This window comes from Sus scrofa, chromosome 15 (assembly GCF_054392235.1).
Source record: "Sus scrofa isolate SSC_HxYL_T2T_F1_AM1 chromosome 15, Sscrofa_HxYL_maternal_Yorkshire_Landrace_v2.0, whole genome shotgun sequence".
NCBI lineage: Eukaryota > Metazoa > Chordata > Mammalia > Artiodactyla > Suidae > Sus > Sus scrofa.
Window position 1 is genome coordinate 74,471,060 of NC_139397.1, and position 27,290 is coordinate 74,498,349.

General features: G+C 40.5%; 1 protein-coding gene and 1 long non-coding RNA gene across 10 annotated transcripts in view; one reads left to right on the forward strand and one right to left on the reverse strand.

Moving 5' to 3' along the window:
- The window catches only part of FMNL2 (formin like 2), a 330,828-nt gene that overhangs the window by 164,605 nt on the left and 138,933 nt on the right, over positions 1 to 27,290 (forward strand). For all 9 annotated transcript variants that reach the window (XR_014829008.1, XM_084998511.1, XM_084998510.1 and 6 more), the window contains exon 2: positions 22,020 to 22,103. Coding sequence is in view for 8 of the 9 variants with exons in the window: in XM_084998511.1 (XP_084854637.1) it covers positions 22,020 to 22,103 (84 nt within the window). In the remaining variant the exon portion in view is untranslated. The remainder of the gene's footprint in view (positions 1 to 22,019; positions 22,104 to 27,290) is intronic.
- Positions 675 to 4,376, reverse strand: LOC146395918 (uncharacterized). The gene is made up of 3 exons (XR_014829032.1): positions 4,318 to 4,376; positions 2,209 to 3,210; positions 675 to 1,847 (listed from the first exon to the last, which is right to left on the reverse strand). It is a non-coding gene; the product is annotated as an uncharacterized LOC146395918 (long non-coding RNA).

A 27,290-nucleotide genomic window follows, 5' to 3' on the forward strand; every position in this document is an offset into this window, starting at 1 on the left:
AATTTGGATTCTTAAATTAAATCTTCCACATTTGACAACATTTTACAGTTCTGTGGGTGATAAAAATACCTCTTTAGGTCTGCAGTGCCCCTATAATCAAACCATGTAGTAGTTCCTAAATAGAAGTTCACAGTGTAGTCCACATTCTTAAGGCTAAATTTATTTAATTTAGGGATTTTTTTTTTTTTATTCTGAGATTTTTGTCTGTGCATATTGTTGCTATAAGACTACTTGCTTTCACCAAATGACTTTCGGGGGAGGGGTCAGGGAAGAAGGTGGCTTTTCCCTATGTTCAGTGAAACTAGAAGGATGGACGTCCTGAAAGGTGGCTTGGGAAATGTATCTTTAGCTTTTCTAAAAGACATGGCTTATAACCTAAAAGCATAACTCTTTAGGAGCTGATAGAGTGCAAGGTTAGGTTGATGAAACCAGTAACCAGGGCTGTGTTCGTTTTTATTGAATATTGAATGAGCAGCTGGTACAGAGGCTCCAGCCGAAACTGGCCAGCACCAGCCAGCTTACTCTGATGCCTGAGAAGTGGAGGCAGTCTAGGGTTTTGAGTGAAAGGGCTTTGGGAATATTTGCATAGAAAGGAGCAAAGAGCCCGATTAGCTTTAACAAGTTGAATATTCTGTTTTACTCTGTATATGTTTGATTAGCCTTTTGGGGGGGGGGGGGGCTGCCTTTTTTTTTTTCCCCCCAGAAATTAATTGCCAAGACTCCTTCATCTAGAAGGAAAATTACTATGTGGGTCTGGTGAATGTAGATGCTGTACGGTTTCTCTGTTGGCATCCTGTGCACCCAGTGCCTTAGACATCGGCAGCAAGGTACAATATATACTCTGGATGTGCTCCAAATGTTCAGGTCCTTTTAAATTGCATGAGTGGCAGTTTCCTAAAAGAGAAACTGGTAACTGAGGGTGTCATGGCAAGTGTGGAGAGAATGCAGAGGATTACTTTTCACAGTTGTACCCACCGTCTCAAAGTAGTCCTGAGTAATTCTAAAACCAGCAAAGGCAAGAAAATATTGGTGCCTTGACGTTTTACCTTTCTTTTCTCATACTAGGCTATGCAGTGAGTTTTTCTTGTGGCGATGAATATTGGGGCTATTTGCCAGGCTTGGGGGAAGTGAGAGTTTCATTTGAAGTACACACTTACCTGATATTCCCTTCCTACTTAAATATGGAATTGTTTCATCCTTGGAGCTCCTGCTTGGATCCAGTTCTATTGGAACCCTTACTAGTGAAAATGGTTGCAATTTATTGAATAACTTTTAATGTGCCACTCATTGTCCTTTGCGATGTATGGGTCTTAACCTTTAATTTCCACAATGACCCTATGAGTAGAGAATACAGGAGGGGGTAGTCTGTAAAGCTAGGAAGAGGTACTTCCTTTATTTTATTGAGGACAGAGAAGAGGAGGATACAGATGGGAGGTAGGCTTGTACATTTCATAGCAAGAAGTGGGGAGGGTTCTGGTGAAAGGGTATTTATTTCCTTTGCGAGGTTTAGCGGGGTGAGGAGAGGGAAGTTTGAAGAGACCTGGAAACGGTCGATGCAGTGTGCATGCAGAGTGGGCTGGTCGGAGAAATGAAGGTGGTTGGATGTTCAGTATTGAGAGCCATTTGGGAGTGGTGGTTGTCACTCTGTAGTGGGCCAGCTAACCTGTGGGTAGTTCCCTGTGGCAGTGCTCCACTGCTGACACACCTGGATGGTAACCAAGTCTGTCTCCATGGGGGAGGTAGGGAGCGGGTAGTCTGTCAGGTGGCTGGCTGTGCTGAAAAGACAGCTAGTGGGAAAAAATGCTATAGTGTGTTATCAAGAATGTTACTTAGCTGGACCATGGATGCTGATAAGGAGGGAACTGTAGATAAGAATGAGCGGATAGGAGTTCTTTACTAATAAGGATCTGCAAATTTGGGGAAAGGATTATAGTGTAGAAGGAAAAAAGCCATCCAATAAGAGCCCCAGATGCTTCCTTGCCACTGAGTTTCTACCCTCAGCATCTGATAGGTGATGTTTTTATACTTTTCTCAGTGAGGAGCATTTGGTCTGTTTCTGATTTGTACATTCTTTCCCATGATTCTGCCTGTCCGCATGCAGGTAGATGTCTTAAAAACCTGTCCAGTCTGTCCCATAGCTGTTTCTTATTTTATGGTTTTTCGTTTTTTGGGTTTGGTTTTTTTGGTCTTTTCTAGGGCCGCACCCACGGCATATGGAGGTTCCCAGGCTAGGGGTCCATTTGGAGCTATAGCCGATTGCCTATGCCACAGCCACAGCAACGCCAGATCCGAGCTGTGTCTGCAACCTATACCACAGCTCACAGCAACGCCGGATCCCGAGGCCAGGGATCGAACCCACAACCTCATGTTCCTAGTCGGATTTGTTAACCACTGAGCCATGGCGGGAACTCCTTATTTGATGTTTTTTAAAAATATATATACACATGTATAACTGAATCACTTTGCTGTACAGCAGAAATTACTGCAACATTGTAAATCAACTATACTTCAGTAAAACTTTAAAACATGAAAAAAATATACATTCATGTTCAAAATTGTGAGGAAAGAATAGATGTGCTATTTACTGAATTTAAGCCTCTTTCTCATGCACAGAGGCACTTTAAAAAAAAAATCGGATCTTCTAACTTTATGCTTATGAGGATCCCCCCAGAGGTTTGTAAGATGTGGATTCTGGGGCTAGGGCCTAGGAATTTGCATATCTACATGTTGCTACACTGAGGACATTTGAGAAATGCCCTGGTCATTTTCCTTCATTTTAGGCCTTAAATGTAGAAAGTACTAAGGTGTGGGGAAGAGCATGAATGAAACTAGTGAATTTATCTCAATACATCACGTTTGAAGCACAGGTCTCAGAAATGGAGTGAAAACATCTCATGATATTCTCTCCATCTGTTTAGCTCAAGTTATTTGTAGTACTTCTGGCCTGGCTGTTGTGGACAGTCAGACTGGATATGCTTATTTTTTTGGAGTTTGTATTTTATTAAGTCAAAAGATTTTTTTTTCCCCTTCACTCTGAGGCACGAGAGGTTTTATGAGGAGATAAAACATCTTTACATCATTTTTAAAGAATGAGACAATGTGTAAACTCTAGTCAGTGAGTTTCTTGGGAAGAAGATAAAGTATTGGTGTTTAAGAAGTGTGGGTTTGGTTTTTTTTCTTTTTTTTTTTTTTTTTGTCTTTTTGCCTTTTCTAGGGCCTCTCCCATGGCATATGGAGGTTCCCAAGCCAGGGGTCTAATTGAATCTATAAGCCGCCGGCCTACACCAGAACCACAGCAACGCAGGATCCGAGCTGCATCTGCAACCTATACCACAGCTCATGGGAAACGCCACATCCCCAACCCACTGAGCGAGGCCAGGGATTGAACCCACAACCTCATGGATCCTAGTTGCATTTGTTAACCACTGACCCACGATGGGAACTCCAAGAAGTGTGTTTTTTGTTTTTGTTTTTTGGCCATGCATGCAGAAGTTCCTGGCCAGAGATCAGACCTGTGCCACAGCAATTAGAATTTGCCTAAGGGCAAGTTGGAGAGTTACAAGGAAAAACGTTGTTAGAATCAGTGAAAAGATCCAGTTGCAGCTATTTTAAAGTGAAATATGAAAACAATAAATAAATGAATTGCTTTTCTTACAGTCTTTAAATAAGTAAAGCCAAGTTGTTACTTACTATTACAAATTATTATTAACAACTTGTTAAAACATTCATATAGTATGCAAAGTGCAAAGCCTTACTCATCAGTAGCCGCTGGAAGTACTGATTCACTGTCTACCCCCAGTGACTTCAGAGTCACAGGACTGCAGGGTTAGAAGGGGGCTGTTGAGGTCATCTGGTCCCAGCCTGGTGTTTGAGTCTCTGCTCTTGAGTTTTTTAAACACTGAAATCATTTTATAATTCTCATTCTTGCTAAGTTCCAAACAGACAATCATATCTTAATTTCTTTAGCATGTAATTGTTCTTTAAGTTAGGGTGGCCATAAATCTTTCAAACTGTAGTACTTTTAAGAATGAAAGGCACTGGACAACAGGTCTTTCTGAATAATACTCCATCACAAAACTAGGTTCTATAGTTTTGAAACACAGTGTTTAGCCTGAAAAATGCCTTTAGAAATTACATGTAGAAAAAAAAGATTATCTGGGAGTTCCTGTTGTGCCTCAGTGGTAACGAATCTGACTAGTATCCATGAGGATGTGTTTTCGATCTCTGGCCTTGCTCAATGGGTTAAGGATCTGGCATTGCTGGGGCTGTGGTGTAGGCCGGCAGTCGCAGCTCTGATTCACCTCCTAGCCTGGGAACTTCCATATGCCATGGGTGCGGCCCTAAGAAGACAAAAAAAGGAAAAAGAAAAAAAATTTTTTGAAGTGAAGTTTATTTACCAGGGCAATTAGGGTGTTGCATTTTATGTGACACTTTGTTTATCTGAAACCCCCAGAGAAATTTCTTTCTATGATAAAATTTATTGATCTAGTTGAAAAATATGTATGTCTATTTTTCTCAAGTTAGCCTCACCCAATTCTTGTAATAACTTCTCATATATGGCTTAAGATGAAAGTTTAAAATTCTTTACAGAGATTCATTTTATTTCAGAATACTTGCAGAAAGCTGTAATCAGGTGTGATGGGGGAGAGGGTGGATGTATTTAGACCAGAGGTTTTCACACTTTCTCAGTTCACAGTGCCCTTAATGTTTCAGCAATTTTTCATGGTGTCCGAGGCCAAAAGGAATACCCAAGCTGCTCCCATTTGATAACTGTTTATTCCACGTAGCTTAATAAGTATTTATGCCCTAATAACTTAGTGGCTGTTACAAAAAATACTTATATGTAAAAATGAAAGAAAAATACTTTCATTGTATTCTTTTTTTAAAAAATACACAGTTGTGTATAAATATGTTTGAGCACTGCATGACTTCTCTAACCTTGAGTTCAGATTTGATACCATTGCCCTCATTTCCTGTTGAATTTGTTTTTTTCCCCCCATGACTTGCTTTCTGTCACAGCAGCTTCTAAAAGAAAGCCAACTTGGCAAAGGTTTGTTGTCATGGAAAGGAATATAATGCAATTAAAATAAGTGGGGAGTTCCCTTGTGGTGCAGTGGGTAAGGACCTGGTGTTGTCACTGCAGCAGCACGGGTCACTGCTGTGGTGCAGGTTTGATCCCTGGCCCAGGAACTTCCACATGCCTCAGGCACAGCCAAAACAAAACAAACAAAATCCCCCCAAACAAACAAAAAACCTCTTTGAATTCAGTATAGTGGCTTGTGTGGCGTCAGTGGACTTTGAGTTTCGTTGCTTCTTTAAATTCATCATTTGGACTCTTAGCTAAAATGCATTGTTTTATGGTGCCAGAAATTCTTACGCATGTCTGTTGAGACGCTCTCAGAAACATAATGTTAATGAAGGTAAGATGCTCTCATCTTTCATCAACCCCTTTCTGAATTTGGTTGTGTTGGATTCTGGTGCTCAGAGCTTCAAGTTTCTTGGACCCTTACTATGTTGAGCACTGGACTCAATGCCATATTTTACATGTTCCCTCATTGAATTTTCAGTTTTCATAGCATTCCTTCTGTATAAAGCCTCTTCTGTCAGGTGCCTCTGGAAATAACCCTGGAGTAGACTGCATCCTCATTTTATACGTGAGGAAACTAAAGTTAAAAAAAAGTTAAGTGACTTCCAGTGAACATACAGCAGGTAGTTTTACTTCTAGGATATGAACTAAAGTTCTGTGGGTTTTTTGTTTCTTTCACTCTGAAGGCGAGAATCTTTGGCCCCATCACAGCCTCATTGTAAGACAGCACACTGCTGTCCATATGTCTCCTGCTTTGAAAGGAACACCTGTTTTGTGGTGAGGTTCTTTTGTCCTCATTTTCAGAAGATGCCAATACTCAGAGAAATTTACTTGCCAAAATGAACAGCTAGTAATTGGAATTTGAACCCAGGCCTCAGTAATCCCAACCACAAAGTTTATTATTGTAATCTATAGGGATGACCAAAAGACAGGGTAAAATCCTGGAGGTTTTTCAGTCATTAAAGAAAGATTAAGTTATGATAATATGGCTTTTGTGCTAATATATTTTGGTAAGTCCTATTCACTTTAAAATCATGCATGGTATGTGTGGAACCTCTCTAGTAAACAGTGTCTTTATTGGCCAACCATGTGGAATAACAGAGAATATATTGTGCTTACCATTTATAAATATATGCGTAGAGAAGAGAAAGGGAGAATGAATGGAGCTATTTGTCAGCAGGTCCACTGGCAAAGATGGGACACCATGCTGATGCAGGCCCACAGGCTCCCTGAGGTAGGAACATGTGTGGTGGGCTGCATAATAGGACCAGGTTTTAAAGATTCATTTAGGAAGTAAAGTAAGTACAAGGTAGTTCTTCAAGTCACAGATTATAAGTTCTGTTGACCGTCACTTCTCCTTAAAGCTTACTATCTGGCAGTGGTTCATTTACACTGAAGTTCATGTGGAGTTGCATTGGAAGAAGACAGATCCTAATCAGAGGCTCAACTTGAGGTTGGCAAACTCTTTGGGTGAAGATTGCTGGATAAATTGTATTGCATTATCCCGGGAATCCTCAGGACTTGAACTTGAGGTTTAATTTGCCATAGGATAATTAAATCATGAATTGGTTCACGATGACTTGGGTATGGTTTAATCTCGAGTTAGGACAGTAGAGTTCTTACAGAATGTAGGAATGCAAAGGTTAAATGGCCACTGTCATATTTGGGCATTTGTCCAAATACTTATGGCTCTCTTGGAGAAGCATAACACTGCTTTGTAGGAAACAGAAAAGTGTTTACATCCAGAACATATTGAGTGGGTGTACGGAGTTCAGTGGCCAGGGTCATGTCCCCCAGGCCTACTGTTGTAGTTTACCCAGCTGAGAAGCACAGGGAATCAATACAGTCCGATCCTCCCCACTCCTGCCCCCCCCACCCCTCTGTTTTTCATCTCTCTCTTGCTTGTGTGCTTTCTCATTCCCTTTTTCTTGCACACAGCCAAGCCTAGCACTTAAAATTGAAAAGTGCACACCCTGGTGCCTGCTGCCCAGAAATCCATCGTCTGTAAATAAGGTGTTTGCTTTCCCCAGAAGATATTTTGTTCTTGTTGGTTTGCCTGATGCATGCAGTGCAAATGTGACCATTCTTCCTCCTTTTAGACAGAGACCAGATCATACGCTTAGGTAGCACTTTATGTCTAGGACACATCACTTCTTATAAAAATATAAAACCAAGAATAAGTCAGGAGTTCCTGTGGCTCAGTCGTAATGAACCTGACTAGTATCCTTGAGGATGCCAGTTGGATCCCTGGTCCCTCTCAGTGGGTTAAGGATCTGGTGTAGGTTGCACATGTGGCTCAGATCTCACATTGCTGTGGCTGTGGCATAGGCTGGCACCTGCAGCTCCAGTTTAACCCCTAGCCTGGGAACATCCATATGCTTTGGGTTTGGCCCTAAAAAGACAAAAAAGAAAGAAAGAGAAAGAAAGGAAGGAAGGAACCAAAGAATAAATTCTTATTTCACATGAAAGTTAATACTCTCTTAGATAGAAATAGCAAAGATTGAAAACCTACCCCCAAGTGAGAGATATTTCTTACCCAGGTATCTGAGGGTATGTATTTATAATATATGATTTAGTTCACCTGTTTAATAATCTACTACTTAATGTCATAGTTATTTTGCATTGCATGTATAAAATCTAAATTACCATATATCAAACATCAGAAGGTTTGGCTAGTACTTTGGGGGTGTTTACTTAACTCATGAATGTTTATTAAATGCTTTATGTATGTGTCTGCTCATGTCGTAAGTACTATAGGAGATAGAGAAGTATATCAGCAAACTTTCCCTCACTGGAGAAAAAAACCTACACAAGCGAAATGGTAGAACAACACACATGATCATGCTTGGTCCCCAAAACAAGATTAGTTGACCCTTGAACAATACGGGTTTGAACTGTGCAAATCCACTTATATGCACATTTTTTTCATAGTAGATACTACAGAATTATATAACCTGCATTTGGTTGAATCCATGGGTGCAGAACCATGAATGTGGAGGGCCAGCTATAAGTTACACATGGATTTTTGTCTATGGGGAAGCTTGGTCCCCCACTTAACACTGTGTTGCTCAAGGGTGAACTGTAGTACTAGAGATAAGTAGAAAAGGCAGCTCTAAGCATGGTATATGGGAGACCAGGTGGAGGTTTTGGTGGAGGAGAAAGATGGAGTGGAGGCTGTAAGATGAGCAGATCAGGTACCAGCTAGAAGATGAGAGGAGAAGATTCACTCTGGACCTTTTCAATGTGTATGCACACACGCATATTTGTAATATATGTATATGTACGTATACATATATATACATATATACATGCATACACATATATATTCTTTTTTTTTAAAGTAGTTAGTAGTAATTCTGTAATATTTAATAACTGCCTGCAAATGGATGATGGCTAAGTCTGACACTTCGTTTGTGGCCCTCATTTCTTTTTTTTTGGACACCCATAGTTGTGGCATATGGAAATTTTTGGGCCTGGGGTCCAGTCGAAGCTGCAGCTGAGACCTTCACTGCAGCCACAGCAATACTGGATCAGAGCCACATCTGTGGCCTATGCCACAGCTTGTGGCAATGCTGCATCCTTAACCCACTGAGTGAGGCCAAGGATTGAACCTGCATCCTCATGTACACTATGTCAGTTTCTTAACCTCCTGAGCCACGACAGAAACTCCAGTCTTACTTGTTAAAAAGAAGGTAAAAGAGGAGTTCCTATCGTGGTGCAGTGGTTAACAAATCTGACTAGGAACCATAAGGTTGCAGGTTCGATCCCTAGCCTTGCTCAGTGTGTTAAGGATCCGGCGTTGCCGTGAGCTGTGGTGTCAGTTGCAGACACGGCTTGGATCCTGCATTGCTGTGGCTGTGGTGTAGGCCAGCGGCTACAGCTCCGATTCGACCCCTAGCCTGGGAACCTCCATATGCCGTGGGAGCGGCCCTAGAAAAGGCAAAAAAAAAAAAAAAAAAACAAGGTAAAAGATCTTGGAGGGGCAATATCTTTAGTTTATTTAAACACAGCTTGTGTGGCTGTGATATGAACCTTTTGGGATTTGGCATTGCAGAAAGAGGGAAGTGTGCATTGGGGAAGCAAAGTAGGGTCAGCCTGAGTATTAGTTTTCTATTGCTTCTGTAACAGGTTACCATGGACTTAGTGGCTTAAAACAACTCAGTTTAATTCTCTTCCACTTCTGTAGGTTAGAATTGGTCAGGGGTCTTACTGGGTGAAAATTAAGCCCTTTGACAGGGCTCTATTTCTAGGAGTTCTAAGGGACAGTCTGTTTCTTTGCCCTTTCCAGCTTCTAGAGGCTGCCCACACTCCTTGGCTTATGGACCCTTCATCTTCAAAGCCAGCATTGGCTGGTCAAGTCCTTCGTGTTGTATCGCTCTGACATCTCCTCTCTGACTCAGTTCTGCTGCCTTCTACTTTTTTAAAAAAGTATCTTTAAAAATGGTGGTTTAATATCCATGCTGTGAAGTTTACCATTTAACCATTTTTAAGTGTACAATGCAGTGACATTAAGTAATTTACAATGTCATGCAACTATCACCACTACCTAATGTCTAAAATTGATTATCACTCCATTAAACTCTGTACTCATTAAACAATCATTCCCATTCCACACTTCCTGCAGCTACTGATAAATTCTAATCTTTTTTGTCTCTCTTTTGCCTACTCTAGATCTTTCATATGAATAGAATCACACAGTATTTGACCTTTTGTGTCCGGCTTCTTTCACTTGAATATGTTTTCAAGGCTCATTCATGTTATCATATGTATCAGAACATCATTCCTTTTTGAGCTGAATAATACTCTTTTGTATAATAAGCTGTGTTTGTTTAGCCATTCATCTGTTGATGGACACTTGGATTGTTTCCACCTCTTGGTTATTGTGAATGATGCTACTATAAATATCAGTGTACAGGTATCTGTGTTTCTCGTTTTGATTATTTTGGATGTATACTTAGGAGGGCAGTTGTGGGGTTAGCTGTTAATCCTATGTTTAACTTTTTGAAGAATCACCACATTGTTTTCCACAACTGCTGCACTGTTTTACATTCTGAACAATAATGTACAAGGGTTCCAATTTCTCTCTCTCTCTATTTTTTTTTTACCAAGCTCCATTTTTAAACAAGATTATTATTCTTTTACTTTTGGACTTTTTGTGATTACTTACATTGGTACCACCCAGATAGATGAGGGTAGTCTCCCAATCTCAGTGTTCTAAATCTCACCTACAAATCCCACCTTAATATGTAAAGGAGTTTTCACAGGTTTGGGGGATTAGGATGAGGATATCTTTGGGGGCTGTTGCTCTATGACAGCAAGTTTGCCCTTGAGGTTGTGTGTTTACACAGGAGGAGCTATTGATTTGAGGTTGTAATTTTTGGTCACAGTTGTGGCAGAAATCTTCAAGTCAGAGCGTACTATTTCTCCTGCTGTCTCAGAAGATCTGATGTTAGTTGAGCATAAACTGTTTTTTCCTTCGATTGTCCTCATCATGAAATTGAAGAGTGAGAGGCAGTAAGTTGGGCCACTCTTGACTATGGAACCCAGGTTCAGTCATCTTTTCCAGAGTAATTACCCTGAGAGGGGAGAAGAGACCAATGGTGACCCTACTGATCCAAGGAGGGAAATGGCAGCTTGTTGCTGCAAAAAGGGTAGGGAGAAGGTGGTCAGAGTTGCAGGGGAATTGGGTAAGGTGAAAAATGTACCTGATGCAGATCATCAGGTAATAGACATCACGTCTTACAGCTTGATTGTGGTAGAATTTATAGTATGTTGTAATTAATTCGAGTGTGGTATCTTCAGTTTTCAAAATGTTTTTACTCTAAAGAATGTTATGCCATAGAATATTGATATTTATCAATAGATTAATAAATCTTTTCCTGGATTTTGCCAGCAAGCCCAGCCCTTGACTTTATTTGCTCTTAGAATTGTCACCTGGTTGCCCATGGAGCTGTTTCTGGTATCTTAAGCATGTAACTCTCCATCCAAAGACACAAATGTGTACAGGTAGACAGTGTTGTTGGCAGACAGGTGGCAAAGAACTGTTTTGAGTTCCAGAGCATGTCAAGGAATTGGGCATCAGGTCCTTAATGGAAATCAGATATGAGGTTTTGAAAGAGATCGAATGAGTGTTTCTTTCCATTATTCCCTTTGTTTTTGAACATGCTTAGAATCTGTATTTCAGGAGTCCACTTGCTGGCCAGAAGAGGGAAGTGTGGCTTTGGTATCTATCGGGTGTTGAGTCACTTACGCTAGTGATGTAGGGAGTAGCAGAAAGATGGGCTCTGAGAAAACTTGGCCCAGATTACTGTAGCTGTGCCCTTCTATCTTGTAGTAGAGAACATGGGCTCTTCTACCTACTTCACCCCAATGGATGGTACTCTGGCCTTGCAATTAAGTGTAAATAATATAAGCATAAACATATTTACAATCAATACCTTATTCCAGCTTGCCAAAGTTAGAGAAAATGTGATTAATTTAAAACAGTAGATCATTTTCAAGTAACTTTGGGACGTTTATTGTTTTAGTTGGTGCTCACTGGTAAAAACGAGCGTTTTAAGTTTCTAGAGATTTGTAATTTTACAAACAAAATGAATTGTTCTCTGAATATAAAGCCTTGAGTCAAAGAGGAATGATGGACAGAGGTACGTGCTGGGACTTCTTATGATGGTATAAGAAAAACTTGTATAGTCAGGAAAGTAGGAGGGGTGCATAATAGTAATTCCGTGTATTCCTTACAATGCCAGTAACAAGAGTAACAATGTCAAGCATGTAGTGCTTGCTGTGTGCAGGATTTTGTGCTAATAACTGCATTCATTATCTGATGTCTAAAATACATGTGTGCCTCTGTGTGTACATGAGCCCACACACACACGATAGATGTCAGTGGGCTTTCTTTCATGATCATGGAAAAAGAATAGAAGACATGTTGGCCTAGATTCTTTTTCTATCTCTATGTAATAACCAGTTACATGAACTTGAACATTGCTTTCTTTTTTTGGAAGTGGGGGCGAAAGAGGAAAAGATAAGCTTTATTGCTTTGCTAGGTAAAGGGGGCCACAGCAGACTAATGCCTTACAGACTGTGTCCCTCTTGAAAGGGATTAGGAGGTGATTTTGTACTTTGGGGAGTAGAAATGGGGCTGTAGATAAGATCAGGGTAAAGGCAAGTTTGCATTGTTTCTCAAAGCTGGTGTAGTGGCCCTCCTCCTTCTTGGAATGAAGAATGCTTCATCAAGTAGTTCTTCCATTTGTTGGGGGTTTTAGTTCTGGTGTCTGGACTTACTGAGGTTCAAGTCCTTTGTGCCTCCATGCAGAAGGAATTCTACGAGAGACAAAGTGATAGGCAAGAAATAGATTTATTAAGATAGGATGCTTGCGAGCGATGCAGGCGGGCAGGCAAGGAGGCTCTGCTGCTTTCATTTTTTTGAGTCTGTCTGAAAGAGAAAACAGAATGGGACTAAAATATCACAAGCATCCCTTCCAGCTCTGTACATTTTAGATTATAAAAATAAAGTTGCAGAGGAGTCCTTTGTATTTAGTTCAGTCCTTAAAGAAAGCCTTCCAAGAAAACAGGCTGTTACTGAAATTGTGAATGGAAGATTAGAGAGACATCTCACTCTCACAAGTTCCCCAGAAAGGACAGCTTTTCAGTCTGGTTTTATTTTGAAGACGTAACTAGATCAGGGAGCAGCCTGGTTCCTCCTAGTGGGCTTTCACTGGCAAGTGAATGGTAATCAGTACCCTCAATGATCAAATCAAAATAACAAGTGACAATGAAAGATGGCTGACTGATGGTTTGCTTTGGGGAACTACTTGGCTGCCTGCCTGAGTCCTGTGCCAGGAAAGAAGCTGACTGTATTTCAGCAGCATCCTCTGGGCTAGGAGGATATTAAAATTTAGGATGTCAGGTAGTTGGTTGGAACGAGAACAGAGTTCGTGGAAGGAAATGGCATTGAAGTTCGTTGAATGGAGAGACAGGTCATGTCTTGAATTTGCAGCAGCCCTCCTCCTGCCTCAGATATTGCAATTTTTTTTCCTCCTTTTTTGGCCGCCCTGTGGCATATGGAGTTCCCAGGCCAGGGATCAGATTTGAGCCGCAGTTGTGAACTATGCTGCAGCAGTGCTGGATTTTTAACCCACTGTGCCAGGCTGGGGATTGAACTTGCATCCCAGCACTCCAGAGATGCTGTCAATCCTGACGCGCCGCAGCGGGAACTCCCAGATGTTGCAGTTTGAAGTAAATTCATAGGAGGTTTGGTGCATTATTCAGTATCAAGTGATTCAACTTGATGTCACAGTAATGGTATAAGGAAAAATGGCAATCTGGGAAAAATTACCAGAGAAGGGACACCTCTTTACCTATTGTGATTTGAGGGCTCCTAAGGCTGGCTTTTCTTAGATATTTCTCTGCTGATGACTCAGGACTGCCTGTCCGATGACTTGGAAATTCTCAGCTCTCGTGTCTGGGGCCCTGCTTTCTAATTTGCTGTCACAGGACCCACTCTTTGACCCTCTGATTTACTCTGAGTGGTTCATGGTCTTCTGCCTTCTCCTGTGTTCATACCTCTTGTCGCACTATATGCATGTCTCTGTTCACCTAAAATAATGAGAAGAATAAGATCTAACATAGTGCGTGCTATTCATGTACTTGCTCTGTGTTAACTATGGGCATTTTTCGGTTGCATTTTTCTCAGTCTCCATGAGGCAGGTAATGTCATTACCACCATCATCTTCATCCTCATCAGGATCACCACCATCATTTCCATTTTTTTCCAGGTGAGGAAAATGAGGTTTAATTTCAAGAATGTACCTAAGATGACACTGTATAAACGAGTGGTGGAATCAGGATGGCAAGCCAGGTGACCTGTCTCCAGAGCCCAAATATTAAAAAACATATTGAGCTATTAAATGCCATTCTTAATGCTTTCCTCACACATCTCAGCCTGGTCCATAGATAGCATTTCTCGCTTTTCTTAACAAAAAAGTAACAGCTATTTCTCTGTGGTTTGGTTATATAACATGTTCATTTGTGTATTGTTGTATTTATCTTCTGTCCTTATGCATCATCAAAGCCTGAGTTTACTTCATATTTGTATCTCTGCCTTCTTTTGAGATTTAACAGGGTTCATTAAGTATTTGTTGAATTGACACAGTACCTGGCTATCTATAGATTTGATCCTGTAACTTTTTTTGGGGGGGGAGGTTCTAGTTTATATTTTTAAAGAAATTGAAGAATTCAGTTAAAACGACACTGTTTTGCCTGAAAATGTTAATAGCTTATTAAAAATATCGATAAATATGAGCATTTTAACCCTGCCCTTGAGTATGTCTCTGGTTCTTCCAGTAGAATGGTTGGATTGCTTCACGCAAGTCATATTTTAGAAACATTATAGTTTATATGTCATTGAAAGCAGGAGATCATGAGACCTCTCTTTTGAGTCATGGATTTGCCATCTCTCTCATGCGTGGAAGAGCTGCTTAACCTCCCTGTCCTTTAGTTTCCTTCTCTGTCAAATGGAGAAGATAATACCTGCTTGTTAGGATTTAAAAGCAGATTAAATTGAATAATAAATGCAAAGAGCCTAAGTGCCTGAGATGTATCAGACCATCAATAAATGGTACATCTTGTTGTTTTGACCCTTAGTTTTGATTCTGATTGGGTGCTGACCTTCAATTTTGAATTTCATTTACTGGCTTTTTCAACTTGAGATTTGCTTTTTGATTCAAGTCATGTGGCCCAAGATCACTAAGAATGGGTGGTGAAGTCAGGGATGGAATCCAGCAAGTCTAGTCCAGGGCGCAAGTAAGTCCCTGCTACCTGTTACCGCACTAAATGCAATTCTTTTTTGTTTGTTTTGCTTTTTTTGCTTTTTAGGGCTGCACCCACGGCATATGGAGGTTCCTAGGCTAGGGGTCGAATCAAAGCTACAGCTGCCGGCCTACACCACAGCCACAGCAATGTCAGATCCTTAACCCACTGAGCGAGGCCAGGGATGGAACCTGCATCCTCACGGATTCTAATCAGGTTCGTTAACTGCTGAGCCACGAAGGGAACTCCCTAAATGCAGTTATTGATTCTGCTGTCCAACCATCCAGTTGGAATCCATCACATTTCCATGCTTTTTGTAGCAAAAAGTAATGATTTTGGGGAGAGGGGAAATGAAAATTACTGTTCAGTGGGTACCAAGTTTCAGTTTTGCAGGATGAGTTGTAGAGATCTGCTAAATGATGCTGCAAATGTAGTTAACACTACAAGACTGTCCAACATGGTTTAAAAAAGACAAATTTTATATTATGTGTTTTTTACCACACATTAATTAAAAAGAAAAAAAAAAGGAATGGCTCCATCCTTAGAGTGTCCTATAAAGCATTTTTACCTTTATCATTCAAGAACTCTTCATAACTGCCTAAACTCTTTCTCTCGTGACATCTTTCCCCTGCTTCCATCAGCAACACCACTTGTAAAGCCCGTGTCCTTCTTTCTCGGCAGGTGGTTGTGTAATAGGAGAGTTTCTGTTGTAGAATCGGGTGACCTTATACTTGAAAGCTTTAATTTAGAGATTATAAGAACAAAGGTCTATTACATAAGGTATATTAGATATGATTTCACTTTCATTACTGTGTCTCCATATTGGTGTGGGTTTTTCAGTAGGAGCCTTGAGGGTATCAGGGTAAAAGATATTTTGCAAGTTTTTATTGTTTCCATGAACCAAGGCAAGAGCTGAAACCAGAAAACTATTTCTAGGGCACAGGTTTATTTGGTTCAGAAAGATTTAGGTACCTTCATTCTGCTCTGTGTCGTATATCATAATCTATGTCACTTTTAATGCACGGAGTCTTAGACTCTTTTCTTTTTAAATTTTTAGTTTCTTAGTAAAGTATAGTTGGTTTATTTTTTAAAATTTTATAATCTTTATTTTTTTCATTATAACTGGTTTACAGTGTTCTGTCGTATAGTTGGTTTACAGTGTTGTGCCAATTTCTGCTGTAGAGAAAAGTGACTGAGTCATACATACATACACACATTACCTTTTTTATGTTATCTTCCATCATGGTCTCATAGACTTACTAACCATAATTAATTTCTCCATGAAGTACCCCAAACTTGCATATCCCATTGTTAGTCATTAAGCCTTCTGTTTTAAAAAGATTCTGGAAGGAAAAGCGCCTTTAAAAACAAGATAAAATTGTGTAGGTAAGGATAAAACCAGAATACAGACCACGAAGGATCCTATTGTTTTCTAGTCATTAAACCTTCTGTATTTAAAAGGTACCGAGGTGGAAAGTAGCTTTAAAATGAGGGTAAGATTGGAGTTCCTGTTGTGGCGCAATGGAAACGAATCTGACTAGTAGCCATGAGGTTGTGGGTTGGATCCCTGGCCTCGCTCAGCAGGTTAAGGATCCGGCATTGCCATGAGTTGTGGTGTGGGTTGAAGACACGGCTCGGATCCCGACTTGATGTGACTGTGGCGTAGGCTGGCGGCTACAGCTCCGATTGTACCCCTAGCCTGGAAACCTCCATATGCCGCAGGTGCAGCCCTGAAGCAAAATAAATAAATAAACAAGTACATAAATAAAGGGTAAGATTGCATAGATAAGGATAAAGCCAGCATATAGACCATAAAGGTGACTACCTCTTGGATTGGCCTAATTATTACAGTTGATACTGATTTGACTTTACTGGCAACAAGAACAAAAGAAAGTTCAACTTCCGTGGTTTATTATCTGTGGCAAAAGAATGCCTAAAATACTTCTCTTTTCAAGGAAATGTTGCTAGAATTGAACTTAAAGATTTTTCCACCATGAATTCCTATTTGGAAGATCACTACTTGTAAGTCATAGGCATTGTCACTGATGAAGGTTTTTATGAGAAACAAATGCTCTTTAGTGTGTAGGCTTTGTTAGTAAGTGAAGCATAGATATAAACCAGTAATTTCAGACTGAACAGTAGGACTGTGTTTTCCTTTAGTTAGCAACCTGCTTAGTGCTTACTGTTTGCCAGATACTGTGCCTGACAGTGGAGATGAACAAGAGAAATTGTCCTTAAAGTACTTACTCTGGGAGGGATTTTAGGCAAACAGGTGGTTAGGCTACAGGGTGTGCTGTGCTGTAAAGGAGGAACGTATGTAGCCCTTCAGAGCATGAGATGGTGTGTCTTCTTGGAGTAGTTGTGGGAAGGTTCTAATGATAAATGATACCTGAGCTGATTTTTAAAGATCGGCATGTTGAAAGAAAGGTGGGAGTTCCCATCATGGCTCAGTGGTAACGAACTTGACTAGTACCCACGAGGACGAGGGTTTGATCCCTGGCCTCACTCTGAGGATTGAGGATCCAGCTTTGCTATGAGCTGTGGTGTAGGTCACAGATGCAGCTCGGATCCTGTGTTGTTGTAGCTGTGGGTAGTCTGGCAGCTGCAGCTCCGATTCGACCCCTAGCCTGGGAACCTCCATGTGCCACAGGTGTGGCCCTAAAAAGACCCCCCCCCAAAAAAAAAGGGAAAGAAAAAGGGACATTCTATACAGAAATAAATGCTCTTGAATGATCTAATTTATTTGAGCTAGGAACTCATACAATCTAGAAAGTAAATAATTAACATTTACTTTCTTTTCAATTCAAGCATCGTATGTCTTCTTGTGGCCCTTTGGCATGTACCTGAGAGCAGCAACTTCGTATTAAATTCTCTCCCAGGCCTGCAGTGCAGATGTGCTGGCACCCAGTCAAAGCCTAGTACATACTGGATGAATCTGTGGGGGAAGGAAAGGGAAGGATGGCCCTTTGTCTAAGTGTGGATGAGCTGGTGTTGTTGCTGTTAGGACATCTTGGAAATTGTACATTTTCAGCCAAATAGAAGGGCAGTCCATTTTTCTAGAGGCAGTAAAGGGGCCTGAAGAGAGAGCCAATATTTTCCTCAGAAAAAAGCTTGGGCTCTTAGGACTTAGCTACACAAACAAACATTTAGTTTAGACTCCTGAGTCCTGCCCTACACAGTACAGAAGGAATGAGTTGACTCTAAAAAAGTCTAGGGCAGTTAGTGCCAGCTAATCACAACATCCCTGAACTTTGGCCAGGCGTCTGTGGAGGGTCTGATTTTAAATGGAGCTGCTTTCCTGTAGAATTACTAAACGGGGGCAAGGTACGCCTGAACTGCTCAGAGGCCCACCCGTGGAAGGGGTTATTTTAGATGCTTGGTGAATGTTTGCCAAGTGCAATTTTAGTCTCGATGTATTGATCCTGAATAACTTCTCTGGCAGTAATTAGTCAACAGGCTTAAAGACTTCTTAAGACTCTTCACATTCAGAAAGATACAGACCTTTCTTCTGAGCTCCAGGATTGTGTACCTGCCAGCCTGCTTGACTGTTTTCTTGGATCTCATAGCCGTCTTGACCTAAACAGGGCCATTTAGAAATCTTACTCTTCACTCCCTCCTCCCGATCTGTGCCCCCTTTGCAGTGTACCCCTCTCATTAAGTAGACCACCATTTACTTAGCGACTCAAGGGAGAAGCAAGCTATGAATTCTTGACATCCTCCCTCAGCCTGTAAATCTACCCAGTTTCACTTCCTGTTCTGAAATCTATCCACCTGCTTCAGCTGCTGTGCCATCCTCCTGTCCAAACCACCACCATTCATTTAGCTACTGCTCTGGCCTCCCTGCTTCCACTTTTGCTGTTTCTAATCAGTTCTCCACATAGCACCCACAGTCATCTTTATAAAACATAACCTGATGATGTCATCTCATGCTTGCAAGCCTTCACTGGTTTCCCATTGCACTTGAGATGAAAGGAAAAGTATTTACCCAGCCGACATGGCTGGGCATGACATAGCCTTGACTCACCTCTCCAGTATTATCTTTTCCTCATTCCCTCTCCTTTACTGTCTCTCCAGCCACATTGACTCACTTTCAGCTCTTTGATGTGCCCAGCTGTTTCCTGCCTTAGCATCTTTTCCCTGTTTTCTCTGCCCTGAATCCTGCCATCCACTCTTCACCTGGCTCACCCTTTCTCATTTTTAGGACTAAACTTGATTTTTCTTTGAGAGGTCTTTCCGGATCGTCCAATCTAAAGTTGCCTTCTCATCATCTCTGTCAAAACCTAGCAGAGTTTGGGAAGCTTAGCTGGTTTCATCTTTCTCTCTTACCATAATATGAGGCTTCGTGGAGACTGTATCTGTGTGTTTCCCCATGGTGCCTTGGAACATGGTGCTTATATAAGGGCAATGCTTTGTAAACATTTGAATGAAAGACTGTTTTATTAAAATAAAAGTTGATCCAGAAAGGAGCATCTTGGCTTTCTCTTTGTAATAATAACTGAGCCTGCATCTGATTTCCATAGCAGAGTTTGCAGACTGCTTCTGCAGGAGTATCTTGTGGAGTACGAACAGAAAGTCAGTGATTTGCCATTTTACTTTGCTGCCAAAAAGAAAAGAAAGCGTGGAGGCATTCTTAGTGTTCTTGGAGTCTGACAGAGTATGTGTAGGTCCTGTTTTCTTCTGCAAAGCTGTCCAACCTAGAGCAGGCACTCCTAGGCCTATTTTCCCTATTTGTAAAGTAAGGAAAATTATGTCTGGCCCATGGGCTTGTTGTGAAGATTAGATATGTATGCAGAGTGCCTCACACAGTGCTTGGCACCTTGTAGGAGTTCAAGCTTTCTTTGTCTTATCCCCTTTATATCATGAGAGATTAATAAAGACTTGGAAAAAAACTGATTTAACCTACCTTATAATCTTAATTGTTCTTATTTATGCATAATCACACCCAGGGGCACTAAGATGTGGGTCAAAATAAGTTTAAAGAGGAAATAATCCATCTCTTGGGTGCAAATAAGCAGTGATGGGCTGGTTATTTAATGGTCAATAACATTGGCCTCCCTCAGAAAAACATACACGGAATTCTCCTTTGCCTTGTTGGGCTCGTTGTTGAACATCGTAAAATTGTAATTACAAGTAAATGCAAGCAGTTATGTTCTATTACAGTTTTTCAAGTAGCTCTTCCATGGAGATCGGCCATATGAAAACATCTTTTCCCGTTTTAGACATTTTTATGGAGAAGCCCTGGCTTCTCTGAAATATCTTTGAAAACTCTGAAGCCCAAAGCTCTTCTAATTATGTTGTCAGCTTTGGGGGTAATTAAAAATTTAATATTCTGAAGGCCGATTATTACATGCAGATTAGGAAGTGGTATAGATCTACTACCTACTGAGGCATACCAGTCTGGATGCTAGATTGAGTCTTAGGGAAAATGCTTGAGTTATTTCAATCAAAATCATTAAAGGTTATTTCTCTGCTATTAAGTCAGAATACCTCACCCACCCTTGTCTCCGTTAAATGTGGTTTCACTGAATGACATGGAACAGTAAACTGTGGCAAGGGGAACCGTTTCTCTATGAGCCGAGTACTGTTTATTGTGAGTTAAGTATGATTTAGAGTTGATACAAGGGGTTGAACAGGATAGTGGATACATGTGAGACATTGACTGGTTCCTTAGCGCAGTTGTTTAGAGCCTGGGAACTTGAGGGAGGCCAAGGAGCAGATACGCATCCCTTCTGGGGCTCTCTCACTTTGCCATGTTCTGTGCCCCAATATCTCACTTCACACCCAAGCCTAGTATCTTTAAAATGTGGATGATTGGTTATTTGGGGACGTTTACTTAGTTAGTTGTGTATGTACCTGGAAAAATCCACAATCAACACTAGAGAAGGTGTGCTGTATCGACAGAGGCGGGTTTTGTGAGTACCCATGTCTAGATAATCTCTTTTAGCTCCTGGTCAGTTTCTCACTGTAAACCCAACTTCATAAATCAATATAGCTAAACTGAGAATTGTGGTTGCTGATGTTAATGTATGTCCTAAAGGATTGCTGTCATCTCACAGAGGGGACAGAAACTGATTGCATTGTTTTCTTCTTTTTCATCTGTTCTTTTACTCATAGTTGTCTGTCAAAGTGAGTGAAAGATGATGTTATCCACCAGTTGGTTTTGTTCATTGAGTTTGCTTTTGGTGTTGTCTGTTCTTTGTCTGGTGGGGCTGTCGTGCTTTAAAAAGGAATCAGGAGTACAAACCTCCAGTTATATAATAATGTCATGGGGTTGTAATATATAGCATAAGGAATAGGGTCAACAATATTGTAATAACTTTGTAGGGAGAGGTGGTTACTAGACTTACTGTGATCATTTCATAATGCGTGCAAACGTCAAATCATATATATAGTATACCTGAAACTAACATAACATTGTATATCCACTATTTTCAATTTTTTAAAAGTCTACTAGAAAAAAAAAAAATGTCCTGGAAACAGAGCATCTATGCTGTCAGTCTGGGGTGGCCAGGGAAGCAAAGGACATTGCAATAGGCCCCTGGTGGCAGGAAACTGGCACATGGTCTTTTGAGGTCTTTTCCATTACTCATTTGTTATTTCTAAACAAATTTAAGGAAGAGTATAACAAAACTAAGTTCCCACTGTCCAAAATTAAAGACACTTATGCTTTGGAAAAAGATCAGGACAATATCTTCTCAACAATAACCTCTGACCTTTTGTTGAGTCGACTGGGAGCCTGCTATCTTTTTTTTTTTTTTTTTTTTTCCTTTTTAGGGCCGCCTTGGTTTTTTTCGTTTGTTTTGTTTTGTGCTTTTTTTTTTTTTTTTTAAGGCGGGAGGTGGCTGCTATTAAGTGAAGAAATAATGAATTACCTTTGCTGAAGTGCAAATTCTCTCTAGTTCAGAGGAGGCCACCTGTGTTCCAGCATATGACTGGCAGTCTGTCTCCTCCCATTCAACCAGTTTGATGTTTAAATGACTTGTGTAGGACACTTCTGTTTAATCAGATGCTAGGAACTGAAAAATCCTAAAAGAACCATGGTAGTATTCTTTGGTTTGCTCAGGAGTTATCCATTTGCAGTCTGTTGTGGAATGTGACATAGTTCTCTTTTTTTTTCTTACAGAATGCTATGAACCTACCCCCTGACAAAGCCAGGTTACTGCGGCAGTATGACAATGAGAAAAAGTGGGAACTGATTTGCGATCAGGTAAGAAATATTGATGCTTTTTTCAAGAAATAAGAGAACCAGATTTCCTCCCTAAATATATCAGACTTTTTTTAAGGAGATGTGTGGATTTTTGTTTTGAAAATCCTTGCTTTCCTGTTTCTTATGACCAAAGGAAAAGTTAGAAACTGGTATTTTATTTTTGCATTATATTAATTCTCTCCTTTATTTTCAAACATTTTGTAGTTAAGTTTTCTGGAAAATCTGGTCACGTGAGTAGGCCCTGTTCAGCTGCTGTTTCTCTATTTACCTTGCATAGCAGTTTATACTTTTCTTTTTTGTCTTTTTGCTATTTCTTGGGCCACTCCTGCAGCATATGGAGGTTTCCAGGCTAGGGGTCGAATCAGAGCTGTAGCTGTCGGCCTGCACCAGAGCCACAGCAACGTGGGATCTGAGCCGCATCTGCAACCTACACCACAGCTCACGCCAACACCAGATCGTTAACCCACTGAGTAAGGCCAGGAATCGAACCCGCAACCTCATGGTTCCTAGTCGGATTTGTTAACCACTGAGCCACGACAGGAACTCCAGCAGTTTATACTTGTTGAATAATGTAGGTCCTCTAATTGAGTTGGCTTTCCTTTGCATGTATATTGATGTATATCCATGTAAGAAGGCGAATTGTTTAAGAAGAAACATTGCTTAGGCTGATAAATTATTTCATATTGTAGCAATTCTCCAGGTGTTTATATTTTATCATTAACTCATAACAAATTCAGATTCTTCAGAGGAATATAAAATGAAAGTGGAATTCTCCATTTCTCTCCACTGTCCAAATTTTACACTTTAGAGGTCCACTGGTTAAGACTCTGAAGAATCTTCTTCTAGCTTTTTTCCTTTTTTGGTTTTATTTCTTAAAGATAAGTTGTGAATACCCACACATACTCTGTTGCATCTTGATATTTTCATCACTATATTCATCAGTATATATGTTTCTACCTCATTCCATTGTAATTGGTATTACTTTGAGGGGAAGATTTTGCTCTGGACCTAATTATAGGCTAGTTGTTTTAAGCTTAGAAGGCTCACCTTCTGAAGTCAAGATAGGCTTTGTATATTAAATATTAGCTCTTTTATTTTGTGCCATGAGTGTCTTCAGTGTGGTTGCATGTCCCCCCAACTCCCTGCCACCCTGAACATTTCTGAGGAGTGTTGTAATTCCTCTCAACACAGCTCCCATGTGTTTCTGCTGTGAGACAAAATGTGTCAGGGGAGCAGAGGGGTTTCTGATGGTCCATGTTCACTAAGGCATAGTTGCCCATGGTTCAGATGGAGCTTCAGAAGCGCCCATTATGTGGTGTCTTACTTTAGCTCCTAAATTAAAATAGTAACGAAGAAAGTTCGCATCGTGGCTCAGTGGTAACAAACCTGACTAGTATCTATGAAGATTCAGGTTCAATCCCTGGCCTCGCTTAGTGGGTTAAGGAGTTGTCATGAGTTGTGGTGTAGGTCGCAGATGTGGCTTGGATCTCATGTTGCTGTGGCTCTGATCAGACCCCTAGCCTGGGAACTTCCATATGCCTCGGATGCTGCCCTAAAAAGCACATACACACAAAGTAATGAAGTGGTGGGGACATCATCCTCTCTTCTCCATCCTCTATTGAGTGCCACAAGTAGGAGCTGAAGAGAAAGCTCACTGCATATGTGACCATGATGTGGAAGAATAAAGTTTTGCTGACACAACCTTTTTCCTTGAGACTTTATTTTAAATGAATATTACCTAAACCTATTATGACCAGGAAAAATGATTTTATAGCAATAATGTACAAAGAGAACAGGGATACTTAATATAAAGGAAAGGTAATCACACAAATGGGTTTGGTCCAATTGGTCCGGGGGTATGAGTGTGAGAAATTTGGCAGCATGACAGATCATAATAGAGGACAGAGCACAGGCAAAGGAAGGTTGTCTTGGGTGGTGGTTTTGTTAGCACCGTGGGGAGGGGCTATCCTGTCTTTCCTTCCTCAGACCTTCATGATTCCCTGTGAACTCAGCCTGCCCTGATCCCTTCAGGCTGTAGTGAATTATTCATTTTTGTATCTCCGTCATACCAAAAAGGGAAGCCTGTGAATGATGGAGATGTGTAACATCTGTCCTCTCCTCTCTGCCTAAGTAGCTGCATAGAGTTGGTGGTTGGGTTGACGGAATCTGGAGGCAGGGGAGGAGCAAGTCTGTTATATTGATTATGTTTCTGATTTTCAAATCCTCAAAGATCAGGTTATTTTCACCCTTAAGTGTTGACATGCCAGGACGTGGAGAATTAAGGTACTTCATCTATTCGTTGCCAGCAGTCACTTTCACATATGCCCAAGTTGCAAACTGATGTGGCTGCATCAGTTCTGAGGTGGCTTGTGTGATTTGTTAGTAGTGGTGAAATAATAATTACTGTTGCCAGTACCCAGCGCTTAATAAGCAGATTTTCTTTCTTTTTTTTTTTTTTGAAATTTTATTTTTATTTTTTTTTAGAATAAAATACATATATTTAAACACAGTTACATTCACACAGATTATTATATCATGGATCTTAAGAAACAGATTAAATGACTCCCTTTGGAGAAGTGGAATGGAAAATATGCTGAGACAAATAGGAAATTTATTCTATACTTTATCCCATTTTGTATGGCTTTCATCTTTACTATTTAGTATTATCTATTACATTTCAATTTTTCTTTAAAAACTAGCATTATATTAAAATTGTACATATTATGCAACTAAAATTTATAAAGAAGAAAGCCTTATATACCATTAAATATGTTGTATAGCATAATAAAAAGAATAACTTAACTGGTAAGAATAACAAAATTACCCTCTGAAAATAAGTAAAATATAAAATACATAAATTGGTTAAAAAACAGTGTAACTATATGAATATGTCCTCACAATTTGTTATATCTTATTGATTCTTCAATATACGCATTACACCATTCTAGGTGATGTGATAAACAAGACATTATAGACCTTACATTGTACCATGGAGAGAAATGGTTATTAATAATACAATTGTAGAACTGTATTATTTAATTGTACAGTTTCATTATTTAATTATAATTATCATTAAATTCTTTGATGGAGAGGAAATCAGAATCAGATCTAAGAAGACTTCAGCATTCCAAGAATGATGTCAAATGACCCCCCTCATGGTGGATTATGCACTTATTTACTATGAGATATATTTCTTCTCCAGAGATTCCTTGTTTGTGTATCAGTTGTAGATTTTTGGTTTGCAGTTATTCTGAAGTTTTGATGTAAGAGTTATATGTATATGAGACTATTTTAAGTTCTCTTAATTGCAAGTTCATCTCCAGTGTCCTGCATTTGTACCCACCTCTTCTCATGATTTCTGATTTTGGTGGTATAATTGTGCATGGATGATTTCATATCTTTACTGTATATATACCTTTACTGGTGAGCCTTGTCATTTGTGGAATTTTTGTTTCCTGTTGCTGTCTTTTCTTTTCTGCCTATAGAAGTTCCTTTAGTATTCATTGTAAGGCTGGTTTACTGTTGCTGAATTCTCTCAGCTTTTGCTTATCTGTGAAGGTTTTGCTTTCTCCTTCAAATCTTGCTGGGTAAAGTAATCTTGGTTGGAGGTTTTTTCCTTTCATCACGTTAAGTATATCATGCCACTTCCTTCTGGCCTGCAGAGTTTCTGCTGAGAAATCTGCTGATAACCTTATTGGGGTTCCCTTGTATGTTACTTCCTTCTTTTCTCTAGCTGCTTTCAAGATTTTCTCTTTGTCTTTAATTTTGGTCAGTTTGATTAATATGTGTCTTGGTGTATTCCTCCTTGGGTTTCTTTTATGTGGTACTCATTGTGCTTCCTGGATTTGAGTGAGTGGTTCCTTCCCCATGTTAGGGAAGTTTTCGGCTATGATCTCTTGGACTATTTTTTCTGTCCCCTTTTCTCTCTCTTCTCCTTCTGACACCTCTATAATACGGATGTTGGTGCGTTTAACGTTGTCCCAGAGTTCTCTGAGACTCTCTTCATTTGTTTTCAATCTTTTTTCTCTTTTCTGTTCTGCACCTGTAATTTCTTCTAATCTGTCCTCCGCCTCCCTTATTCGTTCTTCTGCCTCCTGTGTTCTGCTGTTAGCTGCTTCTAGTGAATTTTTTATTTCAGTTATTGTATTTTGCATGCTTCTTAAGTTTGATATCTTGTATCTCTTTGCTTAGTGTTTGCTGTTAAGTTATCTATCTTTGCCTCCAGTTTATTTCCAATGTCTTGCATCATCTTCAGCATCAACAGTCTAAAGTCTTTTTCCTGGAGGCTGAGAATTTCCTGATCACTTAGCTGATTTTCTGGGGTTTTTCCTTTCTCCCTCATCTGAGTTATAGTCCTCTGTCTTTTCATTTTTATAGGTTTTTGGTGTGGTGACCTTTTTACAGATAATAGAGTTGTAGCCTCTCTTACTTCTGATGTCTGCCCCCCTGTGACTGAAGTCAGTATGGGGGCTTGGTGTAGGCTTGCTGATGGGAGGGGCTGATGTCTGCCCACTGATAGGTGGAGCTGATTCTAATCCCTCTGGTGGGTGGGGCTTAGTCTCTGGATGGGATTAGAGGCAGCTGTGTGCCTGAGGGGTCTTTAGGTAGCCTGTTTCCTGAGGGGCAGGGCTGTGATCCCACCTGATTGTTGTTTGCCCTGGGGCTTCTCAGCGGCTGGCTGACATGAGGCCAGATTTTCCCAAAATGGCCACCTCCAGAGAAAGGCAGCTGCTGAATATTCCCTAGAGCTTTGCTTTCAGTGTCCTTCCCTCACAACAAGCCACATTCACCCCTGTTTTCCCAGGATGTCCTCCAAGAACTGCAGTCAGGTTTGACCCAGATTCCCATGGAGACCTTGCTCTGCCCTGGGACCCAGTGCATATGAAAGTCCGTGTGCACCTTTTAAGAATGGGGTCTCTGTTTCCCCCAGTCCTGTGGAGTTCCTGTGCACAAGCCCCACTGGCCTTCAATGCCAGATGCTCCAGGGGCTCTTTCTCCCAGTGCCAGATCCCCACACGTGAGGGTTTGATGTGGGGCTCAGAACTCTCACTCCTGTAGGTGAGTCACTGTGAACCAGTTAGTTTCCAGTCAGTGGGGCTTCCCACCCGGGAGGTATGAGGTTGTTTATATCATGAAATCGCCCCTCTTACCTCTTAATGTGGCCTCCTCTTTTTCTTCTGGAGTAGG